The 23,311-nt window shown below is 38.7% G+C and overlaps 1 protein-coding gene across 1 annotated transcript in view; it reads left to right on the plus strand.

Moving 5' to 3' along the window:
- Polk (DNA polymerase kappa) overlaps positions 1-23,311 on the plus strand; it is a 59,538-nt gene that overhangs the window by 23,148 nt on the left and 13,079 nt on the right. The window contains exons 3-8 of the mRNA XM_057790120.1: positions 2,217-2,336; positions 10,204-10,356; positions 13,426-13,557; positions 16,533-16,686; positions 20,705-20,950; positions 22,064-22,188. Coding sequence (XP_057646103.1) covers positions 2,217-2,336; positions 10,204-10,356; positions 13,426-13,557; positions 16,533-16,686; positions 20,705-20,950; positions 22,064-22,188 — 930 coding nt within the window. The remainder of the gene's footprint in view (positions 1-2,216; positions 2,337-10,203; positions 10,357-13,425; positions 13,558-16,532; positions 16,687-20,704; positions 20,951-22,063; positions 22,189-23,311) is intronic.

A 23,311-nucleotide genomic window follows, 5' to 3' on the forward strand; every position in this document is an offset into this window, starting at 1 on the left:
ACATTTACTAATCTTTTTTTTTAATGATTTTTCCAAACAGGGTTTCTCTGTGTTGTCCTTGCTGTCCTGAAAGTCACTTTGTAGACCAGGCTAGTCTTTAACTCAGATATCCAGTTACCTCTGCCTCCTGAGTGCTGGGATTAAAGGCGTGTTCCACCACCATCTGGCTACATTTACTAATCTTATGTGTGGCAACTATAAAAGAGATATCTAGAAGTGGAATTGCTCTTCAAAATACAGACTATATATATAAAATTTTGTGAGTTGCTAAATTACTCCCCATAGCCACTTTGTCAATTTCTATCGCTTCCTATATTATATGAGCTTATTTATTATCATGTCAAAACTGCACCAAAAGACTGTGTTTCTGAATGTTTTGATTCACCAAGTTGAGGTAACTGTGTAGTACTAACAACTCAATCAAAAAATGGTCAGAAGATATGAATAGGCTGTTGTAGAATATTATTTGAAGATATGTTGCATTTGTTTATGATGTGGAATATTTGTTTAATGATGCAAAGATGTGTTGCATTTGTTTAACTCTGAAGCTGTGTTACTTTGCCTATTTAAAACACATGATTGGTCTAATAAAGAGCTGAACGACCATTAGCAAGGCAGGAAAAATAAAGGCAGCGCTGGCAGGCAGAGAGAATAAATGGAAGGAGAAATCTGGGAGGGGCAAGAGAAGTTTGAGGAGCAAAAAAGGAGAGAAAGACTCCAAGGGTCAGCTACCCAGCTACACAGCAAACCACAGAGTAAGAAGTAAAGAAAGGTATGCGGAAATAGAGAAAGATAAAAGCTCAGAGGCAAAAGATAGATGGGAAAATTTAAGTTATGAAAAGCTGACTAGAAACAAGGCAAGCTAAGGCCAAGTAAATAAGAATAAGGCTCTGTGTGTATTTGTTTGGTAGCTGGGTGATGTCCCCCCGCCCCCACCCCCACAAAGAGCCAAAGAACCAAAAAATAAAAAATCAACCAACAACAATAGGCATTTAAGTGAAGAAGATGTGCGTATGTCTCAAACATGAAAAGATACTCAGCATTATTAGTCACTTAGGAAATACAACTTAAAAAACCCAGGAATATGTCATCTACGTTATTATTGGCCAGAATAGATATAATAAATTGATGGAGGAGTTACTTTCATTTAATAAAGAAACTGCCTTGGCCCATTTATAGGCTAGCCCTTAGGTGGGTGGAGTAAACAGACAGAATGCTGGGAGAAAGAAGCCGAGTGAGTGAGTCGCCATGATTCTCCCACTCCAGACAGACGCAGGTTAAGATCTTTCCTGGTAAGCCAGCTCGTGGTACTACACAGAATATTAGAAATGGGTTAGATCAATATGTAGGAGCTAGCCAATAAGAGGCTGGAGCTAATGGGCCAGGCAGTGATTAAAAGAATACAGTTTCCGTGTAATTATTTCGGGGCATAAGCTAGCCATGCGGGCGGCCGGGTGGCGGTGGGAAGCCGCCCCTCAGCTCATATTACAACAATAAATAATATAATCAAGAGTGTCGGTAGAGATATGGGGAAGTAGGAGCCTTCATATGCAGTAACAGAGTCATGGTTCAGTCAGTTACTTTAAGGGCTAAGCATGCATTACCATAGACTCAGAAATACCCTCATAAGTGCATATGTATAGGAATGGCAGTGTATGTTCGTGCTAGACTGTGTTTAAGTCTCGGTAGCAGCATTTTTCATGAGAGCCATGTGTAGAACTAACTTAATGCCTGTATCCTGATCAAGTGATCGCCACTGTGTTCTGCAGTGGAATAACAGATGGTTCAGTGGCTTACACTGTGCTCTTTAATAACTTCCTGCTAACGTTATGAAGGAGACCCGTGAGGGAGATAACCGAGGAACTAGCTGGCAGAGCTTGGATATGCCCCATGGGCCCTCCACAAATGACTTTTTTTTTATTGTTTTCGTTTTGAATCCAAATCTTAACTCAAATTTCTTCTTTGTAGTATTTTCTCACAAAAATGATATGGTTTTGGGGTGTGTATGTGTGTGTGCACATGCACACATGATGATGGTGGTGAATCTAGGGCCTCGTGCATGCTAGGGAAGCCCTCTTTGCAGATAAGGAAACTGACCCACAAGGGTGAAGTTGCTTTCAGATGGCAGTGTGACTCCAGTGTCACCCTCTTGGCCACGAAGTCACTGCAGTGGCCTTTCCTTCTGACAGTTCTCTTCTGCTTCATTTTCTCTGTAGGGGTCCAGATTTTATGGAAATGAGCTCAAGAAGGAAAAGCAAGTCAATCAACGAATTGCCAATATGATGCAACAGAAAGCTCAAATTACCAACCAGCAACTAAGAAAAGCACAGTTAGAGGTATTTATTGAGTTGCTGGGGTGAGGCTGGCAGAATGGGGTTGACAACAACTACAAACAAGGGAGAGGGAAGTGTTGGTTGTGTGACTAGGCATGCATAGTCAGCAGGCACTCATGCTCTGCTAAGCCTCGCTCTACACCTTTCCCTGCGTAGAGTCAACGCTATCCTAGTTAACTTGTCTGGCTTCAGAGGATATAGTTAGCAGAATTAGGATTTGACTCATAGCTTATGTTGTTGTATTATATATGTGCTTTGCACTAGACAAAGCTCCTAAACAAATAGTGCTAATTTGCCACAGTGGAACTGAGTGGGGGGTTAATTCTTTAAATTAGAGTAACCATATTTTAGTAAAATAAAAAGTTATACTACAAGTGAAATACCAAATGAACATAAAATTTTTGAAGGAAACAATATTTCTAAAAACCTAGAGGTTTTTGTGTTCTCCGGAACTAGGAGGGAATAAATAATTCGAAGTTCTCAGAGCTACTGGAAGTTATTTCCCTAGAAAAGTTTGGAAAGAACCAAGGTTTGTGACACCCCGTGGAAGATTGACAGCTCCAGGCAGCCATGTTTTTCCTGGTCAGACTAAAGCTGTAGACAGATGAGTATTTTCTGTTAAAATCTGACCCAATTTTCACAAAGCACTGAACATAGGGAAGCACTCTCTACTGATAAGGAAATTGACACAGGAAGGTGAAGTAATTTTCAGATTACTCAGTGCTGAGCATAGTAATAAAATTGCAGTATCAATCTGACATGCTGAAAAATCTTTATCTTACAATGGAGTTCAGAGATCATGAAGTTTCTTTACTGAACCATATCATTTTTTCATAAACACTTTTCCAGAATATTATTTTAATTTGACTTTTATTGTTGGTATAGTTATTTTCATAAAACATTATATTAGTTTACATTTTCAATATGTGTTACTTTCTTCAAATGCTTGCTCAAAACTAGACTTCCTTAATTTTGTTACATTTTTCAATTTTGCTATGTATATAATCTCTCCAACAGATTTCACGGATGTTTTAATTTACCTTCTATTATATCAGAGAAGAAACTCCTCTCACACAGTACTCATCCTCTCATTATGGGAATATGTTCTTTTATTCTGTTTGTTATGATGCAGGTTAAGTAGGCTGCATAAGAAAACCAAAATAACAGTTTCTTTCTTATAATAAAAAGTAATAACTTATTACATACTTTTCCTATGGAGATAGGAACAAACATATATTTATCCAAGATAGGCACTGATGTCAGACCAAATAACAATCCCATAAAAGTCTGGGCTAGTGAACAAGTAAGTTTCTTGGACTTACTTACAGCGAGAATGTGTGAACTACTTATAGGAAGCTAAGTAACTCAAAACCAGCTCATACTAAAACGTCACGGCCCAGCATGGGTGATGACCTCAAGATCTGCATGGATGGAGTCCTTTCTGCAGCTGACCTTCTACCTCCTATGTGCTGTCACCTCTCATGACCACAGGCAGAGGGACAGGAGTGTGTACAGAGGGGAACCGGATGCACAGGAAGGAGTGAATGATTGTAATCTCAGATGAGTCCAGTCACCCTTGCCCCACTCTTCCTAGAAGGGAATGTCAGTAAGCTGGGTCTTGTGAGGGTCTCTTGCCTGAAGTCACAGTTGTTCTGACTTCAGGGTAATACTGGCCAGGCCAGGCCTGGAGTTCCACAGCATCCCTGGCTCTGATTACCATAGTAATTTCAGACATAGATTTTTCTTAAATCACACTATTCAATCATCATCTGCTGTTATTATAATTACTGATCTGACAAAAGTATCCCATGTTCCATTTCCTGGTGAGGAAGAAGTAGTGTTGGGTAGATTAAAAGCAAATAATTCACTGTTAAACAAGTAAGAAAGAAGTTGCAAACAGTATTTAAACTCACATTCTTTTGGCAGCAACTCTAGTTACAGGGCCACACATAACTATGCTCTCTACCTGGGCGGTCATCTGCCCAGCCTTTCTGTTTAACAGAAAGAAGTGGGAATATGTTTGGAGGTTCAGCTAGCAGTCTAATGCTGTTCCCTTCCGCAGTTCTGGAGTTTATATCCATTTCTCTCCGTTTAGGAGATCCTATGTATTAAGGATTTTTTTCTCACTATATGTCCTAGTTGTATTTTCAATATATCTTTTAATTTTTTAGTTTGACCACATATTTTGAAGCTTATATGGTCAAATTCACTATTGTCCCTTATAAGGCTTAGTTTTTAGAGCCGTTTAAAGTTTGTAACAAAACTGAACAAAAAGTAAAGATTCCCCTGCCCTCACACAGGCGAACCTCTAGCCAAGCATTATCTCCCACAAGTGACTACATTTGTTGCTATTAATGCACCTACTATGGCATGGTATTATCATGCAAAATCAATAAGTCAATACTGATGTTTTATGCTTATAGGTGTAGACAAGTTTATAATAGTATATATCCACCATTACAGTATCACACAGAGTATGAGTTATTGCCGTAAAAACCTTTGTGATATATTTATTCATCCTTCCCTCCCTACTAATCCCTGGCAAGCACTGATCTTTTCACGCTGTCCCAAGTTCCACCCTTGCCAGAAGGCCATGGAATTGGAATCATACAGTATGTAGCCTTTTCAGACTGGCTTCTGTCACTTAGTAATATGCACTTAGATTACTTTAAGTCTGTTCGTGGCTTGATAGCTCATTGCTTTCGTGTGCTGCCTGTTATTCTCTGTCTGAACGTAGAACAGTTTACCTACTGAAGGACATCATGCTTGCTTCCAAGTCTGGCAACTATGAATAAACTGCTATAGATGCCTATGCGTCAATTTATGTGTGGACTAAGTTTTCAACGCCACTTAACTGTCAGACTCTCTTCCAAGATGACCATCCCGTTTGGCTTTCTCATTATAATGGATGAAGGGCCCTGTTGCTGTTTCTTCTAAGCAGTCTTTGGAGCCATCAGTATTCTCAATTTGGGCCTTCCTGAGATGTTGAGGATAATGGAATCATATCATTTTATTCCTCATTTACTCATTGGCATAGACTAGAGAACCTCTTTTCATTTACCATGTATACATCTTTGTTGAGGTATCTGCTCAGGCCTTGCGCTTGGTTTTAAATCAAATTAGCTTTTTTTAAAATTGAATTTGAAGAATCCTTTATATATTTTGGGTATCAACCACATATTGGCCTGATTTTGCAAATATCTTCTTTTAGTTTATCTTTTGACTCTTGATAGTTTCTTTCACTGAGCAGAAGTATAAAATATGCTTCAGTTAAATTCTGAAGGATTTGATTTTCCAAGTTTAAAAAATTGTGTTCTGTCCAAAAAAATGCTGTCTTTAAATTGACCTTCTTCCTTAAACAATTTCCTTTCTAGACTTGTTGAGTTTTATTGATCTTTAATCTACAAACATCTTTAATAAAAGTTTTACAAATACAAAAGAACATAGCTGGTGCATTGTACTGACTTTGGGGATTTCGTACTAATTTTGCAGGTAAACCTGTTGTTAACGTGGAGGAATAGAAAATGCCTTCCATTGCACAGCAGAATTTCAGGTTTTGTTCCAGTCTTAGACAGCTGTTTGATGAGAGCCTCTCTGGCATCTTCCAGAACAGGAATGGCAGGAAATGTGTCTTATGTTGATTGTTGAATTGTTTCATTTGTTGAGCTTCCTCTAGAAGAAGCTGTGTACACGGGAGGAGGCTGAGGAAATCCCAAGGAGTCCAGAAGGTTTCAGAAAACAGATTTTTCATGGAAAGTGTTTCTAGTTTAGACTCACATTTTCCACAAGCTACATTTTATTATAGTGATATGCTAGGATAGTGTAAATCCCTTAGGTCAGGCTGAGGTAGTCTGCAGGCATAAGCCAGGCTGTTCATTTTGAACCCCTCTGATTTTCCCCACCGTATTCTACCCTCATCGGACTTCTTTAAAACACAGGGTTATTATTGTCACCTTATAAAGTATCTTCTAATGAGCTCCTGGATTGAATAAACAAGCATCCATGTTGTGTCAAGTGGAAGCCGCATAGCAAATCAGTGCATTTTGACCATTTCAGCAAGTGCCTTCACTAACTTGGATTAACTCAGCAGCGTTTATGAAAATACTAAGTCAAGAAAATAAAAAGCATTCTTTCCACACATTTTTCTAAAGGTAATAGAAATTGAGAGTCTTAAAAAGAAATTATGTTAATATACAGTATGGGTATAAACTGTATAGTTTGAGTTGGTCTGAACTTTTTTGGTGTTAAAGACTATTCAAAGTCTGTGTTGGCCAGGGGTGGTATCCATGTCTCTGATCCCAGCACTTGGGAAGCAGAGGCAAGTGGGTTTCTGTGAGTTCTAGGCCAGCCTGGTCTACAGAGCAAGTTCCAGGACAGCCAGAACTAACAGAGGGTCTCCAAAACAAACAAACAGCAACAGCAGAAAAAACAAAAGCCAGTATCTGTGATAGAGAGACATCATAAGATAATGAAAGAAAACAAACTTCGGAGTAACCTGCTTTCCAAGTCCAGCCCTCCTATTTGCCAGCCCTGAGACTTGGAGCAAATTACTTAATCTTTATAAACTTTCATTTTTCTCATCTATAAGAGTTATAATTGCTATCTCAGAATTGTTCTGACTGTACATGAATTTATACTCGGTAACTGTCACTTCTACCTTAAAGTGAGCGGCACTGCCCCCAAGCCCTTGCCACACCCCTCTCTGAGAACACTTTATATGAGTATCTTCTCTTCAGTCCTCCAGACGTTTTGCTGTGAGTTTCCTTCCGCTTTACAAATAAGGGACGAAATGACTAATTTAACCAGTGTCAAGTAACTGATGAGCGGCAACACTGAGACTCAAAAGAAAGTCCCTATTTTTAACCCTAGTGACACGCAAGTTCTCAGAAGTAACAGAGGAAGGTAGATGTTACAGCCCCAGATCTGGATGTGAAAGCCATTTGGAAGGAAACCGGGATAAGTGAAACCCTGAGTGAGCCCTAAAGCAGAAGAAAGGTCGGAGCAGTGGTGCTGTGCTCTGGGAGCAGCAGAGCGGGCTCAGGCCAGGAGAGTGACTAACAGAGATAGGAAAGGAAAGTGGAATGTGTGAGTCACCCTGGGAGGTTTCCTCTGGCAGCTGCTTGCTCTCCTTAGTCCAAGAGAGAATAGATTGCTGAGGAGGATGCCACAGCGTTCATTTATGGGTGTGAGGGGAGTTTTCCCACTTGGTTTGCTTTCTATTTATCTCTGCCTTTCTAGATTATCCTGGCCCAAAATACTTCAGAGGCCACTCCCTTATTCTTACTTCATCCATATTTTAGGCATATTGTTATTGTTATAGATTAGATTTCAGTTTTTATTAATCTCCATGGTTTGTCATCCGCAGTCAGGGCCATATGACCTTATTCAAATTTGAAGTGTTAGAAAAAGCAGTTTGAAATCAGGATAAAACCCGAGTGAAGATGAAAAGTTCACTTTGTTCAGGACAGTATAGTGAAACACTTACCTCTAGAGTTTTCTGATACTGCTTTAGAAAAAACTAACTTTAATATATTGGGATCAATATATATATTTATTTTTCCTATCTGCCTCCCTTCCTATCTTTCTTGATGGGAAAAAATTTAAGGTAGCTAAGGTCATTCTCCGGAAGGCACTCATGGTTTACAATCGCATCAGTAAGGACCATGGTGAAAACAAGTAGATTAACTCTCTGGCGCAGAAGAGAAAGACCCAGCTGACTTTCATGGGGATGTTTGAGTTGATTCTTGAAAGCTTGTGGCAGAGCTCAGAGAGGCCTCTACAGAGCCCAGCCAGTGCGGAGCCCCTCAGGCTGGGGTGGCTCTCCGCATGAGGCAGGTCGCTTTCATTTAGGAGACGGCTTGTTTCTTCGGGCTGTTTCCCTCCCTTTGGGTTTCTATGTTATGCCGCCATTGATCCTTTCAATAGTGGATTTCATTCATTGAACTGGTGCCACGTACCAGACATTGTTCCATGTTCCATGTGTATTGTGTTTGTTTTATTTCTGTTTTATGATTTCCCTTAATGATCTAGGCAGCTTCCTTATGTGTTGATAAAATTAAAACTGTCACGTAGCTGCCCTTTGCAGAGTAAGCTGGGGAAGCACACATACAGCATCAGTAGAGGCCATCCGTAAAAAGCAAGCTATGAATAGATTGCTATATAACCCCTTTTTCTCTTGCCTATTTGATTTCTATCTATGTTTACTTCTCTTTTTTTTTCTTTTAGTGCAATAACTTATTTTCAAAGAGACCAAAATTTTTAAAGATTATAATTCTGCCTTGTTATATTTGACATATATATATATTAAAAGTTTATGAAAATATGCTTCATCTTCAGTTTTCAATTGAATATTTGTATAGAATAACAGTCTCAGACTTTAGCTCTTGTTCTGGCTAGATTTATGTCAACCCGACACAAGCTAGAGTCAGGGAAGAGGGACTGTCTATTGAGAAAATCTCTCCATAAGATCAAGCTGTAGTCAAGCCTATAGGGCATTTTTTAAATTAGGGATTGATATGGGAGGCTCTAGCCCATTGTGGGTGGTGCCACTTCTAAGCTGATATCCTGAGTTCTAAAAACAGAGCAGCCATGAGAAGCAAGCCAGTAAGCAACCCTCCTCCATGCCCTTTGTCAGCTGCTGCCTCCAGGTTCCTGCTTCAGGTTCCTGCCCTGTTAAGAGTTCTTGCCCTAACTGCTGTCAATGATGCTGGAAGTGTAAGCGAAATAAATCCTTTTCCCCCCAAGTTTCTTTTGCTCGTGGTGTTTCATCACAGCAGTAGAAACCTTAACCAAGACAGCACTGCAAAAGTAGTTTTACGGAAGGATCATTTACTTTGTGTTTCAGCATGTTCATGTGCACATTATTTTGCAACATTATGTCATGCACCACAGGTATAATCTCTTATTGTGTGTTTCCTTTGTTTCTATCTGAAGACATTAACATTTTGAGTCAAATGGGAATTGTTTAATTTACCTAAATAGAAGCTTTGAGTTATAATAAGTTTCTTCAAATTTGTTCAGCAGTAAGCATGATTTGATACAGGCAACTGGGATAGCTCATTTATTCATTAAATGCTTGGTAAGGTCTTGCTATATTCCAGGGAGGGTAGAAAGAAGAGTTACTAGGAAATTATACTTTCAAATAGGCTGCCAGTCTGGGCAGAGGGCTCAGTGGGTAGGGTATTTGCTGTGGAAGCGTGAGGACCTGAGTCTGGGTCCCCAGAACCCAGGTGTGATGTTTGTAACCCAAGCACTCTGTGGGGAGACAGGTGAGTTCCAGGTCCTCACTGGCCAGCCAGCCTAGCTCAAACAGCAAGTCTAGGTTCGATGAGACATCCTGTTTCAGAATATAAGGGGAGAGCAACAGAAGAGACCCAAGGCACTCCTGCCTAAACACATGTGCATGGGTAAGCATTCGCACTCACACACAATCTTAAGATAATAGTAGTAGGCTCTCTGTGTGAAAATAAAGGCAATTACGCCGGGCCGTGGTGGCGCACGCCTTTAATCCCAGCCCTCGGGAGGCAGAGGCAGGCGGATCTCTGTGAGTTCGAGGCCAGCCTGGTCTACAAGAGCTAGTTCCAGGACAGGCTCCAAAACCACAGAGAAACCCTGTCTCGAAAAACCAAAAAAAAAAAAAATAAATAATAATAAAAGAAAAGAAAATAAAGGCAATTACTAACCTTAATAAACAGCAATAAACTGTATACCCATAAATACAAGAAAATATATACCCAATAGGTAAGTAGATTGATGGGTGGATAGATGAGCAGATTGGCAGACAGAAAGATACCTTCTGAATTAAAATTTATGATGAATGATATTTTGATATCATATTGTCTTAAAGTATATTAACTTTTTTAAAATTAAGGTTGACCGATTTGCAATGGAATTGGAACGGAAGCGGAATTTGAACAATACCATAGTTCATGTTGACATGGATGCTTTCTATGCAGCTGTGGAAATGAGAGACAATCCGGAACTGAAGGATAAACCCATTGCTGTAGGATCAATGAGTATGTTGGTAAGTAGGTGAAGTTCAAAAACAAAAAGGAAATTGCATAAGCTTATTCATTTCGGTTTGCTGAGGACTTTGCTACTTTTCCAGGTGGCTTACACATGCTCAGTTACTGAAACCTTTCAATGTAACTGATCCTACTCATTTCTACTTCCACTCGAGAAAAAGGAAAGCAGAAATAATTAATAAATTGCCCAAACATACAAACTCAGGAAAATAGCACAATAGCTTTTGTATCCTTCTATTGCAAATTTACTTCTTCAAAAGGGTTCTAGTGAGAGTTGGAAAGAAAAAGCAAAGGAAATGTTATGTTTAGCCAGAGGTTTTGAAACTGGCTTGTGGACCAAGTCTAGCCTGTCATCGTTTTTTGTAAAGAAATTAATTGGAGGAAAGAAGTTATGGCCACTTATTTATTATTGTCACACTAAAAGAACACAATTGGATAGAGTTGCATAGTTGCTAAGAAAACACATCTGCAAAACCTGAAGAGATTATGTATTTTCTGAACTTTTACAGAGAGGATTTGCCAACCCCTATTCTTGAATAATGTAGCTTACTAATATGTCTAGAATGCAGTTAATTTCCCCATAACTCAGAATCATTTGTTTTTATGATTGCTAAGTTGATTTTTTTTCTTACCTAAATCAAGGTAAAGTAACGGGAGCCATGCCTGTGACTGAACACATAATTAAAAGCAGCAGCCCGTTTACAGCCATGCCACCCAAAGTAACGGGAGCCATGCCTGTGACTGAACACATAATTAAAAGCAGCAGCCACCCAAGGCACCACATCTCCTGTAAAAGTAGCAGCTAGGATAGAGAGGCATTCGTATTACAGAACACACAAGAGAAACACGGAGAGTTCCTCCCTGCTGCTGACTTTCCAGTGCCTGAGGTAACTAAAAGCTCTGACCTACCATTGCGTTATTATGAATCTCTAATCTATCATGACTATGTAGGCAGCTACTGATCATCTGGTTCTTAAAGTTGAAATGTACTCTATTTTCCTATAAACCAGCAATGAAATTGGAAAGAAAATAATTGTATGTGCGTATGTGCTTTCTTACACACAGATTCTGTGGCCATGTTTGAACTAAACTCACTGGTTTTGGAATTCACAAATTCTTTCTCTCCAACAGTTTCTAACCTAAAAGTTGAAACTTCAAATTTAAGCTTATTCTTTTCATATTAAACAAAGATTTAGGTCCTTTTCTATGTGCTAAGCTAATGGACCCTTCTGGAGAGAGTTAAAGCTAATTATTTTTTGTTTTAGTAAACAAACAAACAAAAAAAGGTTACATGTAGTGTTTGGCTCTTTCAGTCTGTTACACATAGAATTTTTTTGGTGAATTTGATGAATTTTTGAAATGTTCTAAGTTGGCACTGAGGATCAGGGCTGAGACTCCATGGCAGCATCCATTGCTGCGTAAGCGACCTCTTCTGTTCCTGCAGAAAAGTATGTTTTTTTCCTTGTAATTCTTTACTTTATGCAGGTTTCAGTAAGGGCGAGTTGGCTGTGTTTTCTGGGATTAGTTAGCATCATCTAACAGGGGAAATTCAAGATGGATTTACTTCTACCGTGGTGATTAAAGTGGCTTCTACCTCTAGCGTCCTCATTTCCTTGTCACGAAGTATTGCAATATACCTTTTAGTATGCTCTAAATGCTTAGTGGCTGCACAACCATAAAAATCAAGAGCGTAAGCTGCAGGTTCTTAAGACTAAGGCTTCAGGACTCGCAGCATAATTTCCTTTAATTCTTTTAGTTTAAGTAAGTCATAGGCAATGTCACTTGGCCTGAGGAACTAGACTCTACCTTCTGATAAGAGTTAAATGTAGGCCTGGCGGTGGTGGTGCACACCTTTAATCCAGCACTCAGGAGGCAGAGAGAGGCGGATCTCTGTGAGTTCAAGACCAACCTGGTCTACAAGAGCTAGAGAGCTAGTTCCAGGACAGCCAGGGCTACACTGAGAAACCCTGTCTCGAAAAACAAAAAATAGCAACAAAATAAAAGTGTAGAGGCCTGGAGAGATGGCTCCAGGGGACCCAGGTTCAACTCCCAGCCCCACATGGTAGCTCACAACTGTAAGTCCTGTTCCAGGGGATCTGACACCTACACACAAGTATACATGCAGGCAAAATCACCAGTGCACATGAAATAAGAATAAATTTTTTAAGGAAAGAGTAAAGTAAAAAAATTGTCGCTGAACTAGGCAGTGATGAAACAGCCTTTAATCCCAGCGCTCAGGAGGCAGAGACAAGCCAACCTCTGAGTTTCAGGCCAGCCTAGTCTACAGGGCAAGTTCAGGACAGCCAGTGCTACACAGAAAAACCAACCCTATCTTGAGAAACAATCCAACAAACAAACAAAATATTAGGGAGGGAGGAAGGAAGGGACGGAGGGAGGGAGAGAGAGAGAGAGAGAGAGAGGGGTAGACAGATGATAGACAGATATAGGTAGGTAGGTAGGTAGGAAGGAAGGAAGGAAGGAAGGAAGGAAGGAAGGAAGGAAGGAAGGAAGGAAGGAAGGAAGGAAGGAAGGAAAGATAGATGCTACTATTTACAGTGTACTACAAACTCAAAATCTGAGGAACTCACACCTCGTAAAACTATTCTATATTATTTACTATTAGTTTCATAGCACATCTCCTCTCATCCACACTTAGATGTATATGATATTACAACATACCTTAAAACCACTGAAGTTTAATTACTGGAAATATTTTTTAAATTATTTAAAGCCAGTATTTGTCATGCAGAATAGGCCAACCTTGAACCTTAAACTAGTAGTTCTCCTGCCTTAGTCTCCTGATGCCTAGATATCCACCACCACACCTATTAAAAAAAATTATTAGTTCAGTCCTACTTATTACTTGGTACCATGGTATAAATTTAGAAATAACAATGAGACGGGGTCATGGTTTTTTAAGAAAGTCAAGATGTGGTCCAAGACAGTGCTTTTAAAGAAATGCCCTTGAATTGAAAATGCACACCAGTAATGTGTTTCTTATGAATGCACTGATCAATATGTCCATTTAGGGTTGTTTATTTTTCCCTGTGCGGTCCATTTTCTTTCAGGCTACTTCAAATTACCATGCAAGGAGGTTTGGTGTTCGTGCAGCCTTGCCAGGGTTTATTGCTAAGAGACTCTGCCCACAACTTATTATAGTGCCCCCAAACTTTGACAAATACCGAGCTGTGAGTAAGGAGGTAAGTGACTGTCTCACCCCAAACCCTTTTACTGGCTTTCTGTCACCTACTCTCAACTCCAGATGCCTTAGACTGTCAAGATGTGGTCTTAGCCACAGTGAAGGGTGAGCAGTTTATAATGTATCCAGACATATTGTTCTGTTTCCTGACGCTTTGCCTTCCATGTATTTTTCGTCTACTCTCAATCTCTCAATTCTCTACCATTTCTCAAAACTTTGTAAAGCCTTAATAATTAAAGCATAGCCGGGTGGTGGTGGCGCACACCTTTAATCCCAGCACTTGGGAGGCAGAGGCAGGCGGATCTCTGTGAGTTCGAGACCAGCCTGGTCTACAGAGCTAGTTCCAGGACAGGCTCCAAAAACCACAGAGAAACCCTGTCTCGAAAAAACCAAAAAAAAAATAAAAATAATAATAATAATAATAATTAAAGCATAATGTTAATTTTAAATAATTTTTCTAGAGTAACCTAATATTCCTAATTTATAGAAGCTACTCATTAATTTCAATCTATTCTAAATTAAATTTACATAATCATTTTGTTGTTGTTGCTTGTTTTGACTCTGACTGTCCTGGAACTCACTGTGTAGCTCAGGCTGGCCTGGGTCACCAAGCCTGTCTCTAAACAGAAACAAAATTCACTTCACGTGATTAGATTGTTTCATAATCTTATAGAGCTACTTGATCATGTTTTGCCTATGAAACTTAAAAAAAGAGGGATACTCTCTTGCTTCAAAAAGAATAAAATATAGTGATTTGTTTACATAATTTTCAATCCTGAATTATCACTATGAAAAAGTATCATTTCTTTGATTTTCACTAAAATTGATCTATAAGTGTGGAGACTTAATTCCTTGGTTAAGATCTGGAGTGCTGCACATACATCACTTTTGGACTGCTGTTACACAGTGAAGTGTACCATAGAGTCTGAGCATGGCTTGTAGTTCTTGCAGTGTGGAGACAGGAGAATGAGGGTTCAAGGCCAACGTCAACCACTCAGTAATTTTGAGGTCAGCCTAAGGTATATGAGCATCTATCAGAAAAGAAAGAGAAGGAGAAGAAGGCAGCTATCTAAATACTAAAACTATAACGTACCACTTTTTTATTTTTTCAAGATTTTTTTTTGTTAATTTTTAATTGTATGTATGTGTTTATGCCTGTGTGTGGTAGGCACATTTGTGTAGATGCCTATGGGGTCAGTAGATTTCCTGGAGTCAGACTCAGAGGTAACTGTTAGACGTCTGACATGGGTGCTAGTGGCCAAACTCTGGTCCTCTGGAAGAGCATGTGTGCTCTTAATTGCTGAGCCAGCTCTCTAGTTCTGATACAGTGCTTACAATCAGTTAGACATGCAAGTTAGCTTTAAATTCCCTTATTTTTATTCTACCTCACTTTCCCTAGAAATATTGCCACCATACTAAAACAGGTTTATTCATTCAAAAGCAGTCTCTTAAATCAATTGTTTTGTTCCTATTTTTGAAAAAGTGGTAGGCAAAGAGAACATATTTTAAATAATTTTTTCTGTAAACACAGTTAAAAAATAAACATCAGCATGAGTACAGGGTTTGGTAATTGAAAAAAAAATCTTACGAGAACTTTGTAAGAAAGACCTTGAATCATACTCTAGCTTCGTAAAACTTCTGACAATATGACATGAGAACTAAATTATTTTTAGTTATCTATCATCTGCTTATTTACGTAAGTTGGAAAAATCTTCAAATTTGAGCAACGTCTTGCTAGTTAATATAGCAAATGAGTTTTACATGTAAATGCAGTGTTGATGCATTAATGTTTCTGGCCTGGCTAATAAATTTAAGGAGCTTCTGTTTTGTCCAAACGTTAGGGTAACCTTGCTGTTCTTATCAAGTGCTTGGTGTTTACGGGAGCAGTCTGTTTCGTTCTGAGAGCGGTACTAGGCCTTGCCTCCAGGGAGCACGGCTCATTCAGAGTCTTAGAGGACTGCCAGGCGCAGGCTTGCCCGTGTCCCCTTCACCAGAGAGATAGCATTCGCGCCTGCTACAGAACGGCTCCTTCTACAAGAACAAAGCTATTTAAAGCACTCTGAATAAAAGTATGGCAAGTTGTACATCATCATTTTCTAAAATTCCCCTCAGTTGTTCGTGACTCTGTTAAGATAGAACAGTTACTTTTTTATAAAACAGAAAGTTCTCTAATGAAGTGAATCAAAGCTTTTAAATGTTAGATGAAGACTAACAATTCAGCAAAGATATTTTCTATTAACTAGGTAATTTTGGCAATCCTTCCCTCTTACTTCAGCTAATCCTTGTGTAGTTAAAAGACAAACAGCAAAGAGACTCCTTCATGATCTTACGTAATCAAGTTACCCCATATAAAAGGCTTTGCTGAACTGTATTAGCTGTGATTCTAATCTTTGTGTATTTCTTGCCTGTCACAAGGACACTCCAAATTTTCATCTTTCATTTAGTGCAAGCATGCTGTTTTTCTATAGATTTATCATCTTTTCCAGTCCAGATTCCTATAAATAGTAGAGCTTTATTTTGTGTGATTATTGTTCATATAATGATTAACTGAAATGTACTGCTCTCTAAAACATGGTAGTTCTTTACATTCTGCTTTTAAATAAACAAAAAAAAAATCTTCAGAAAAGAGATGAGAGGGAGTACTTTTGATTGACCACTTTGTTCCTATTGGAATATTGTGTGAGATTTATTTGACTTGTTTTGTGTTTCTAGATGTAGGATGCTAGATTCAGGTTGCATCAGATGAGGCTATTTCACAGTCTTCTGCCTTCATGATCTATTTTAGTGCAAAAGAGAATTTGACAAATATCCACGGGTAGTAAATTATTTATTCCTTAAATCCGTGAGCTATTGATTGCAGGATCATTACTATAGATGCAAAGTAAGAATATTAGTGCTTTTTATCAGATACATAAGACAGGAGGTTTTGCTGTGGCAGCAGAATTTAAACTTTTGTTGTGGTTGTTCTTTTTGAAGGTGAAGGAGATTCTTGCTGAATATGATCCCAACTTTATGGCCGTGAGTCTGGATGAGGCCTACTTGAATATAACACAGCACTTAGAGGAAAGGCGAGATTGGCCTGAGGACAAAAGAAGGTATTTCAGCAAAACGGGAAATTCTGTAAAAATTGGTAAGCAATTTATTAGAACTACCAACTAAATAGTAGCAGAAATCAGCCTTTGAATCACCCCGGTTGATTCAGCTGTGCATATAGGATAGGATGAGATCTGTCTTTGCAAACATGTAAATCAGAATGTGAGCTGTAAGTACTGCAGTCTTTAAAGTCAGATGACAATGTGGGCTCTCGGGACTTGGAGGATCTGCAGAGTTCTTCTCTGGGGTAGCTGCAGAGCAGTTATTTTCTTAATATCAAAGGGTTCAGATGACGTAGAAGTGGAGGAAGTTCCTGTTTAAAGTGCCCTTTTTGTTGTTGTTGTTGTTGATAGAAATCAGATTTTAAAAAAAAAAAAAAAGATTAGCCTCAAACACACTAAAATCTTTGTTGATTTTGTTTTTCTTTGTTTCTCAGGTTTTCTATAATCTAGTTGTAATACGATAATGTGACTGTTTTCAGTCCTGCAAAGATTTATGACCTCGTTCTCCCTTCTTCCCCATACACCTTACTGAGGCCTTACTACAACTCAGGGGTTGGAGGCAGTAGTGGACTCAGTGCCTCCACTCCCACGCGAAGGTGGAGACCTTATTTATTTATTTTTATTTTCTGAGTCAAGGTCTCTTTCTGAATCTAGAGCTGACTGATTTTCTGGTAAGCTCTGGGGTTTTGTTATCATTGTGTTCATTACCCCTGACCCCTGGGTGCCCCCTTCCCCACCAGGTTTTTATGCAGGTACTGCAGAGCCCAACACAGGTCTTCAAGCTTGGTTAGCAAGCGCTTTATCCACGAAGGCATCGCCCCAGGCCCTCCATGACTCTTCTGTACAATTGAAAATTTCAGGACTCCGTATGTTTGCCAAGCTATACTTTTATCATTTATCCAAAACATTATGATGTTAACACATTCCTTCTGCTTCCAATCCCTTTGCCAAAAGATCTTTTACTTCAAATGTCTGCCCTGTCTTGACTCCTTGAACAAAGTTCACCCATCTGAGAAGGTGACCTAAAGGGATTCTCGTTCACACATTGCAGCCCCATTTCATGTGTGTAACTCATTCACAGCATCAAAGGGGTCGGCAGTGTGGAGAAACATGTTAGTAACGCTCCTTGAACAAAATGGTAGTTGTACAATGGCATCAATTTTTTTCTCTTCTTCTTCTCCCTCCCCGCCCCCCATCTCTGCCTCTCTTGTTGTGTTTTTTTTTTGTTGTTGTTGTTTTTGGTTTTTTTTTTTTATGGTTTTGGGGGGTTTGTTGTTGCTGCTATTGCTGTTATTCTTTAGAAATGGCTTTTTCTACATAGCCCTTAGCTGAGCGCTGGCTGTCCTGGACTTCACTCTGTAGACCAAACAGGCCTGGAACTCACGGAGATCCTCCAGCCTCTGCCTCCCCAGTGCTAGCATTAAAGGCGTGTGCCACTGTGCACTGACAGCATCAAATTCTAAGCCTTACACTGTTAGGAGATCACCTTGTTTGCAGCAAGGTCAATATAGACATCAAGTTGAAGCCTCATTACCTTATTTCCTAGGAGGTAGGTCTCTCTTTTTCTTTGATGGAAATATATATATATATATATATATATATATATATATATATATATATGTATGTATTAAAGAGAGTAATAATTCCTGGACAGAGAAGCTTAGAATAACAACATCAAGCTGCGTGCTTGAGTGGCTGAAATGCAGATGCGTGCTCTCATCTAGCTTTGTGCTCTCGTTGCTTCAGTCCTGAAAGCAGTGAAGGGCTTCCGGTCAGGAGAGGGAAACCACTTCTGCAGTGTGTTACACAGCCAGGCCACATGCAAGCAAAGCACAGCTGGGGTTGAGAAGACGCCTGTGTTGCTCTGCAGCGGCTCTGATGCTCCAGAGGCAGCACGCTTTGCTTCCTGGAACCACAGCAGAGACGGCGTGGCACCTGGGTGGTACATACCTGGCCTGCCATTTGTCTGTAGCTCTTTACTGTGATTGACTTCTAGTCAGCCGATTGGAGGAAAGGGCTTCTGGGCGACCTTCATCCAGCTGTTCTGTATTTCTGCTCCCCTCCAAGTTGCTCTAAGGTTTAAAAATCAGAATATAAAAATGGAAATGACCTGAAGCACAGATGTAATAAAAATAGGTTGTGTTATGAATGTGGCTTGTGAATTCAGATTTGGGAAACTTCTATCTATAAATTAGTTCATATGCTGTAATTAAAGTTTGAAATTAATCAGGTATCTGTTATACTATTTATATTTATCTTTAGACATTTTCTATAGACCAAGTTCATTTTTTAAGTAAAGTGCATTCAATTGTTTGGAATTTAATTTAATTAAGCCCAGTATGTTTTCATACCCATAATCTCAACATTTTGAAGGCTGAGGCAATAGAATTAGAAGTTCAAGACCAGTCTGGGCGGAATGTGTAGTTAATTTAAGGCTAACCTGGGCTAAAATAAAATAAAGAATTTAATTGTTGCTTCTGCATTTACCTTAATTTGGAAAATACACGTTATGAAATGGGATCAGAAAACTCTGTTATTGATCTTATAAATACATTTAAATTGTTTTATCCTATTATAAGCTTTTTTTTTTCCTATTATAAGCTTAAAGAATAGTTTTTAATGGAATAGTTCATGTGAATATCTTTAGTATTGGTATCAAGGTAAAGTATTTTATACTATATTTGAAAAATGGGCATAAGCTAATAACTAATTGGTTATCTTACATTTTTAAAAAATAATGTGTTTCTTTGTTTGAGATGGAACCTCACTCTGCATCCCAGGATAAGCACGAACTTGCTATCCTCCTGCCTTATTCTCCCAAGTTTCTGGGTACCAGGATTACAAGCATGTACCACTATGCCCAACTACTTTTTAATAATAACAATAATATCTTTACTTTTTAATAATAACATTTTCCATTGTATTGATAATTACACTTTTTAAAAATTTTTTTTCCATGATATTTATTGAGCTCTACATTTTTCTCTGCTCCCCTTCCTGCCTCTCCCCTCTCTCCTTCAATCATCCCCCAAGGTCCCCATGCTCCCAATTTACTCAGGAGATCTTGTGATAATTACACTTTTTTATTTTAAATCAGGACCTTCAAATATTGGATCAGACTCTAAGAATTTGTATAAAGAAGTTCAACTTTCAGAAGTAATTTCCATTTATAGCAAAGCACCCTCAGTGAAAGAAATTTTTAAGCAACTTAAAAGTGTGCTGCTGGTGCATGCCTTTAATCCCAGCCCTTGGGAGGCAGAGGCAGACGGATCTCTGTGAGTTTGAGGCCAGCCTGGTCTACAGAGTGAGTTCTGGGACAACCAGGGCTGTTACACAGAGAAACTCTGTGAGGGGAATGGAGTGAGTTAGCATTTGAAAAGGGACATTTGAGAGTATTTTAATATTTTTAAGGTTTCTTCCATGAATAAAGAAAAATTAAGTTTTTCTTCCTTCAAAACAAAATTTAATTTTTGTTGCAATTACTCTTATTGTTTAACGCTTTTTCCTCCTCGTTCCTAATTTTAGCTTAAAAGGATCTTTTTTCCCTTAGAGAAGAATACTGTGAAAAATATTTATTTTCTTAAAAAGTAATGGACTTCCGAAGTTAAACTATTTTCTTTAAAATGTGCACTAAAGAAATGGATAATGGTCTTTTAAGGAGAGCCTGACTGCATTCTTTACTATATAGTTACGATGATTTTTGATAGCCCTTCTTGTCTCGGTTTCTAGAAACAAAACTGAATTTGGTTTGTTTTCAGCCGTGTAGGAAGAGAGGTGGACACTGATGCCTGTAATCCCAGTCTTAGAAGACTTGGGCACCCTCCATCATAGCTCAAGGCTAGCGTGGGCTCTGTGGTTAAGTGAGGCCAGTGAGGGCTCCTAAACTGTCTCTAGCAGACTCATGCATGTGCACACACACACAGAGGGAGGGCAGGGGGAAGACAGAGAAAAACAATAGAGGGGATTGGGGTAGGGGAAGGCAGAATGAAGTGAGACCGAGCCTAGAAATGTGTGCTCCTTAAAATGAAGGTGACTTGTTGCTGTTGTCTTTAGACTCGGGTGAAGCAGGTGAGGAAGCTGACAAACTGAATGAGGATGAAGGGTCCATCTCCCCGCTCCTGTTTGAAGACAGTCCTCCTGATTTGCAACCCGAAGGAAATCCTTCCCAGCTGAACTCTGAAGAACAAAGCAATCTTCAAATACTCCAAAATTCGGTTGTTTTTGGAACATCAGCTGAGGAAGTGGTAAAGGAAATTCGCTTCAGAATTGAACAGAAAACAACACTGACAGCGAGCGCAGGTATTTAAGGGGATATTCCCAGCCTCATGTTCCTTGTTGGAAAGTAGATGGTAGCATTTGATTTGGCTTCTAGCTACTTCTATCTACTGAGGCTAGCTAAACCTACAGGTGAGCTGTTATTAAGCAAAAAGCCTATGGCCCAGGGCAAAAAATATCATAAATCTAGAATAGTAATCCTTAAGTGTAAAATATATTTTAGTTCGGTTTGTACAGAATATTTGATTGGCACTTGTACTAGATTATGTTGTAGGAGAGAACCTAGATACATGAAAGTTGATGAACTCCCCGAACTCCCACCAAGAAAAAGATCAATTTGCAGCATAGCAACTTAAGAACATCTGGTAAAAAAAACAAAGCCAACAAAGTCCCCCCACTTTCCATATATCATCAACCCCTAAGAGCATCACAGAGCCTTAGCACAGAGACTAATAATAGTTAAAACCACTTATCACAACGTCTGTGATAAACAAATTATCACATTATAAAAAATATTATCTTGTGAAGTCATGTGTGTTGGGGTAATGTATTCTATTCCAAAAGGATAAGCATGCACAATCAGCTTTAAGAAAATATCTATAAAGACCAAAATGAACTATTAACAAATATATTTATATATTACTTACTATAAGTTGTCTTAAGACTCCTAGAAATTGTAAATCATAGTGTGTGGTGGTTTCTCTATGAGTAGCAATAAAGATTAAGTTTTTATTGTTGTTGCTTTTAATATACTGTAAGTCAGAATATTTATATTTTTAATGTGAAAGTTTACATTCAGAAAACCTTCTCGGAAAGTAAGCATCCATCATAGCTATATTCTGGATCTTCTCTGAGAAACAACCCTTCCTCCTAGTGCAGTTGTAAGTAAGGCGCTGGCACTTGGTGTTACTCAGTTCAGAAATTATGCTTGGATGTGAAAATGTGGAGACTCAAATAGTCCTCGTTTCCCTGCCACAGCGAGTCCATTCCCTTTCCCTAAAGGTACAGAAAGCCCTGGGGACATTGCCAGTAGCCAAATGTCATTTCAGATTATTTGCATTTAACTTCATTTTCTTATCACATAGTTAACTTATACATAGCAACTTCTTTGAATGATTGATTCCTCTTCTTTTGAAGGTATTGCCCCCAACACAATGCTCGCAAAAGTGTGCAGTGATAAGAATAAGCCAAATGGACAGTACCAAATTCTCCCCAGCAGAAAAGCAGTGATGGACTTCATCAAGGACCTGCCTATTAGGAAGGTGGGATTTTATGTGAAATCATCATTTGTGCACATACTCTGAATTCAAGAGAGGCGCCAGACAGATAGTAAATATTCTTTGCTGAATAGTCGTAAAATAATAGATGGCAGGTGAGAACTTTGCTGTGCTCAGAACCCTGGAAGTCATGTTTAAGGAAATCGGCTGCAGGAGCGCTTAAAGTAAATAAGAGATGGTGGACTTGTAAGTCCATACCTGCCAAGAGCAGAGGACGCAAGGGGAGCACGTGGAGGAGGGCTTTCAGCTGCAGCTTAGTGCTCCCCTGGCTCTTCAGTCAGGCAGCTGGTAGACGAATAGGTGTGCACTTCAAAGGGATAGAGAATTTTGTTTCTGACAAAATTAAACCAAAGTACTTCACCATCTTAAGATGACAGAATTTTCCACAAGGATGCAGAAATGACATATTTTATTATTTATAGCTTCTGGATTTTTGTGCTGTATGTCTTCTTTATTTATTTATTTTTTAACAATTTGACCCTATACTATGTGACAGTCTAGAGCCTGCTCAAAATAATAGCTATGATTGAGTTTATATAACGTATTGCTCAATGTTCAAGGAAAAGGCTATAGCAAAGGCCACAATGTTGATGATTCCTAGGTGCTATATACACACAGTAGTTTTTCTAAGGTTTGAATAAGTGTTCTTTTTTTTTTTTAGTTCTAGGTTCAAATAATGGGTAAGTTCAAATATCGATGAGATTTTAAAATCTCATTTAAAAGTCCTTAATTATAAAATAATTTAAAAATTCTTAGTTATAAAAAACATAAGATATAGAGTATGCTATAAATAATAAATATTTTATTATATGTCATCTCTGGTACCTTATGGGAAAGTTTATTATTTTAAAGATGGTGAAGTACTTTGGTTTAATTTGTCAAAAACAAGATTCTAAATCCCATCGGAGTGTAGATATTGGTATATTAAATAATCACAAATATTGTACTAAAAAGTTTTGTTTGTTTGCTCTACCATTTCCAAAATTTGTATGCTCACAGAACTTTTTTTTAGGGGCCTTTAAAAATTCTGTTGAATTAAGCTATGTGACCAAAATATAGTAAGTCTTCTTGCAAGGCAAGCGAAAATGCTATTCATACCTTTTGTTAG

This window comes from Chionomys nivalis, chromosome 15, assembly GCF_950005125.1.
Source record: "Chionomys nivalis chromosome 15, mChiNiv1.1, whole genome shotgun sequence".
Taxonomy (NCBI): domain Eukaryota; kingdom Metazoa; phylum Chordata; class Mammalia; order Rodentia; family Cricetidae; genus Chionomys; species Chionomys nivalis.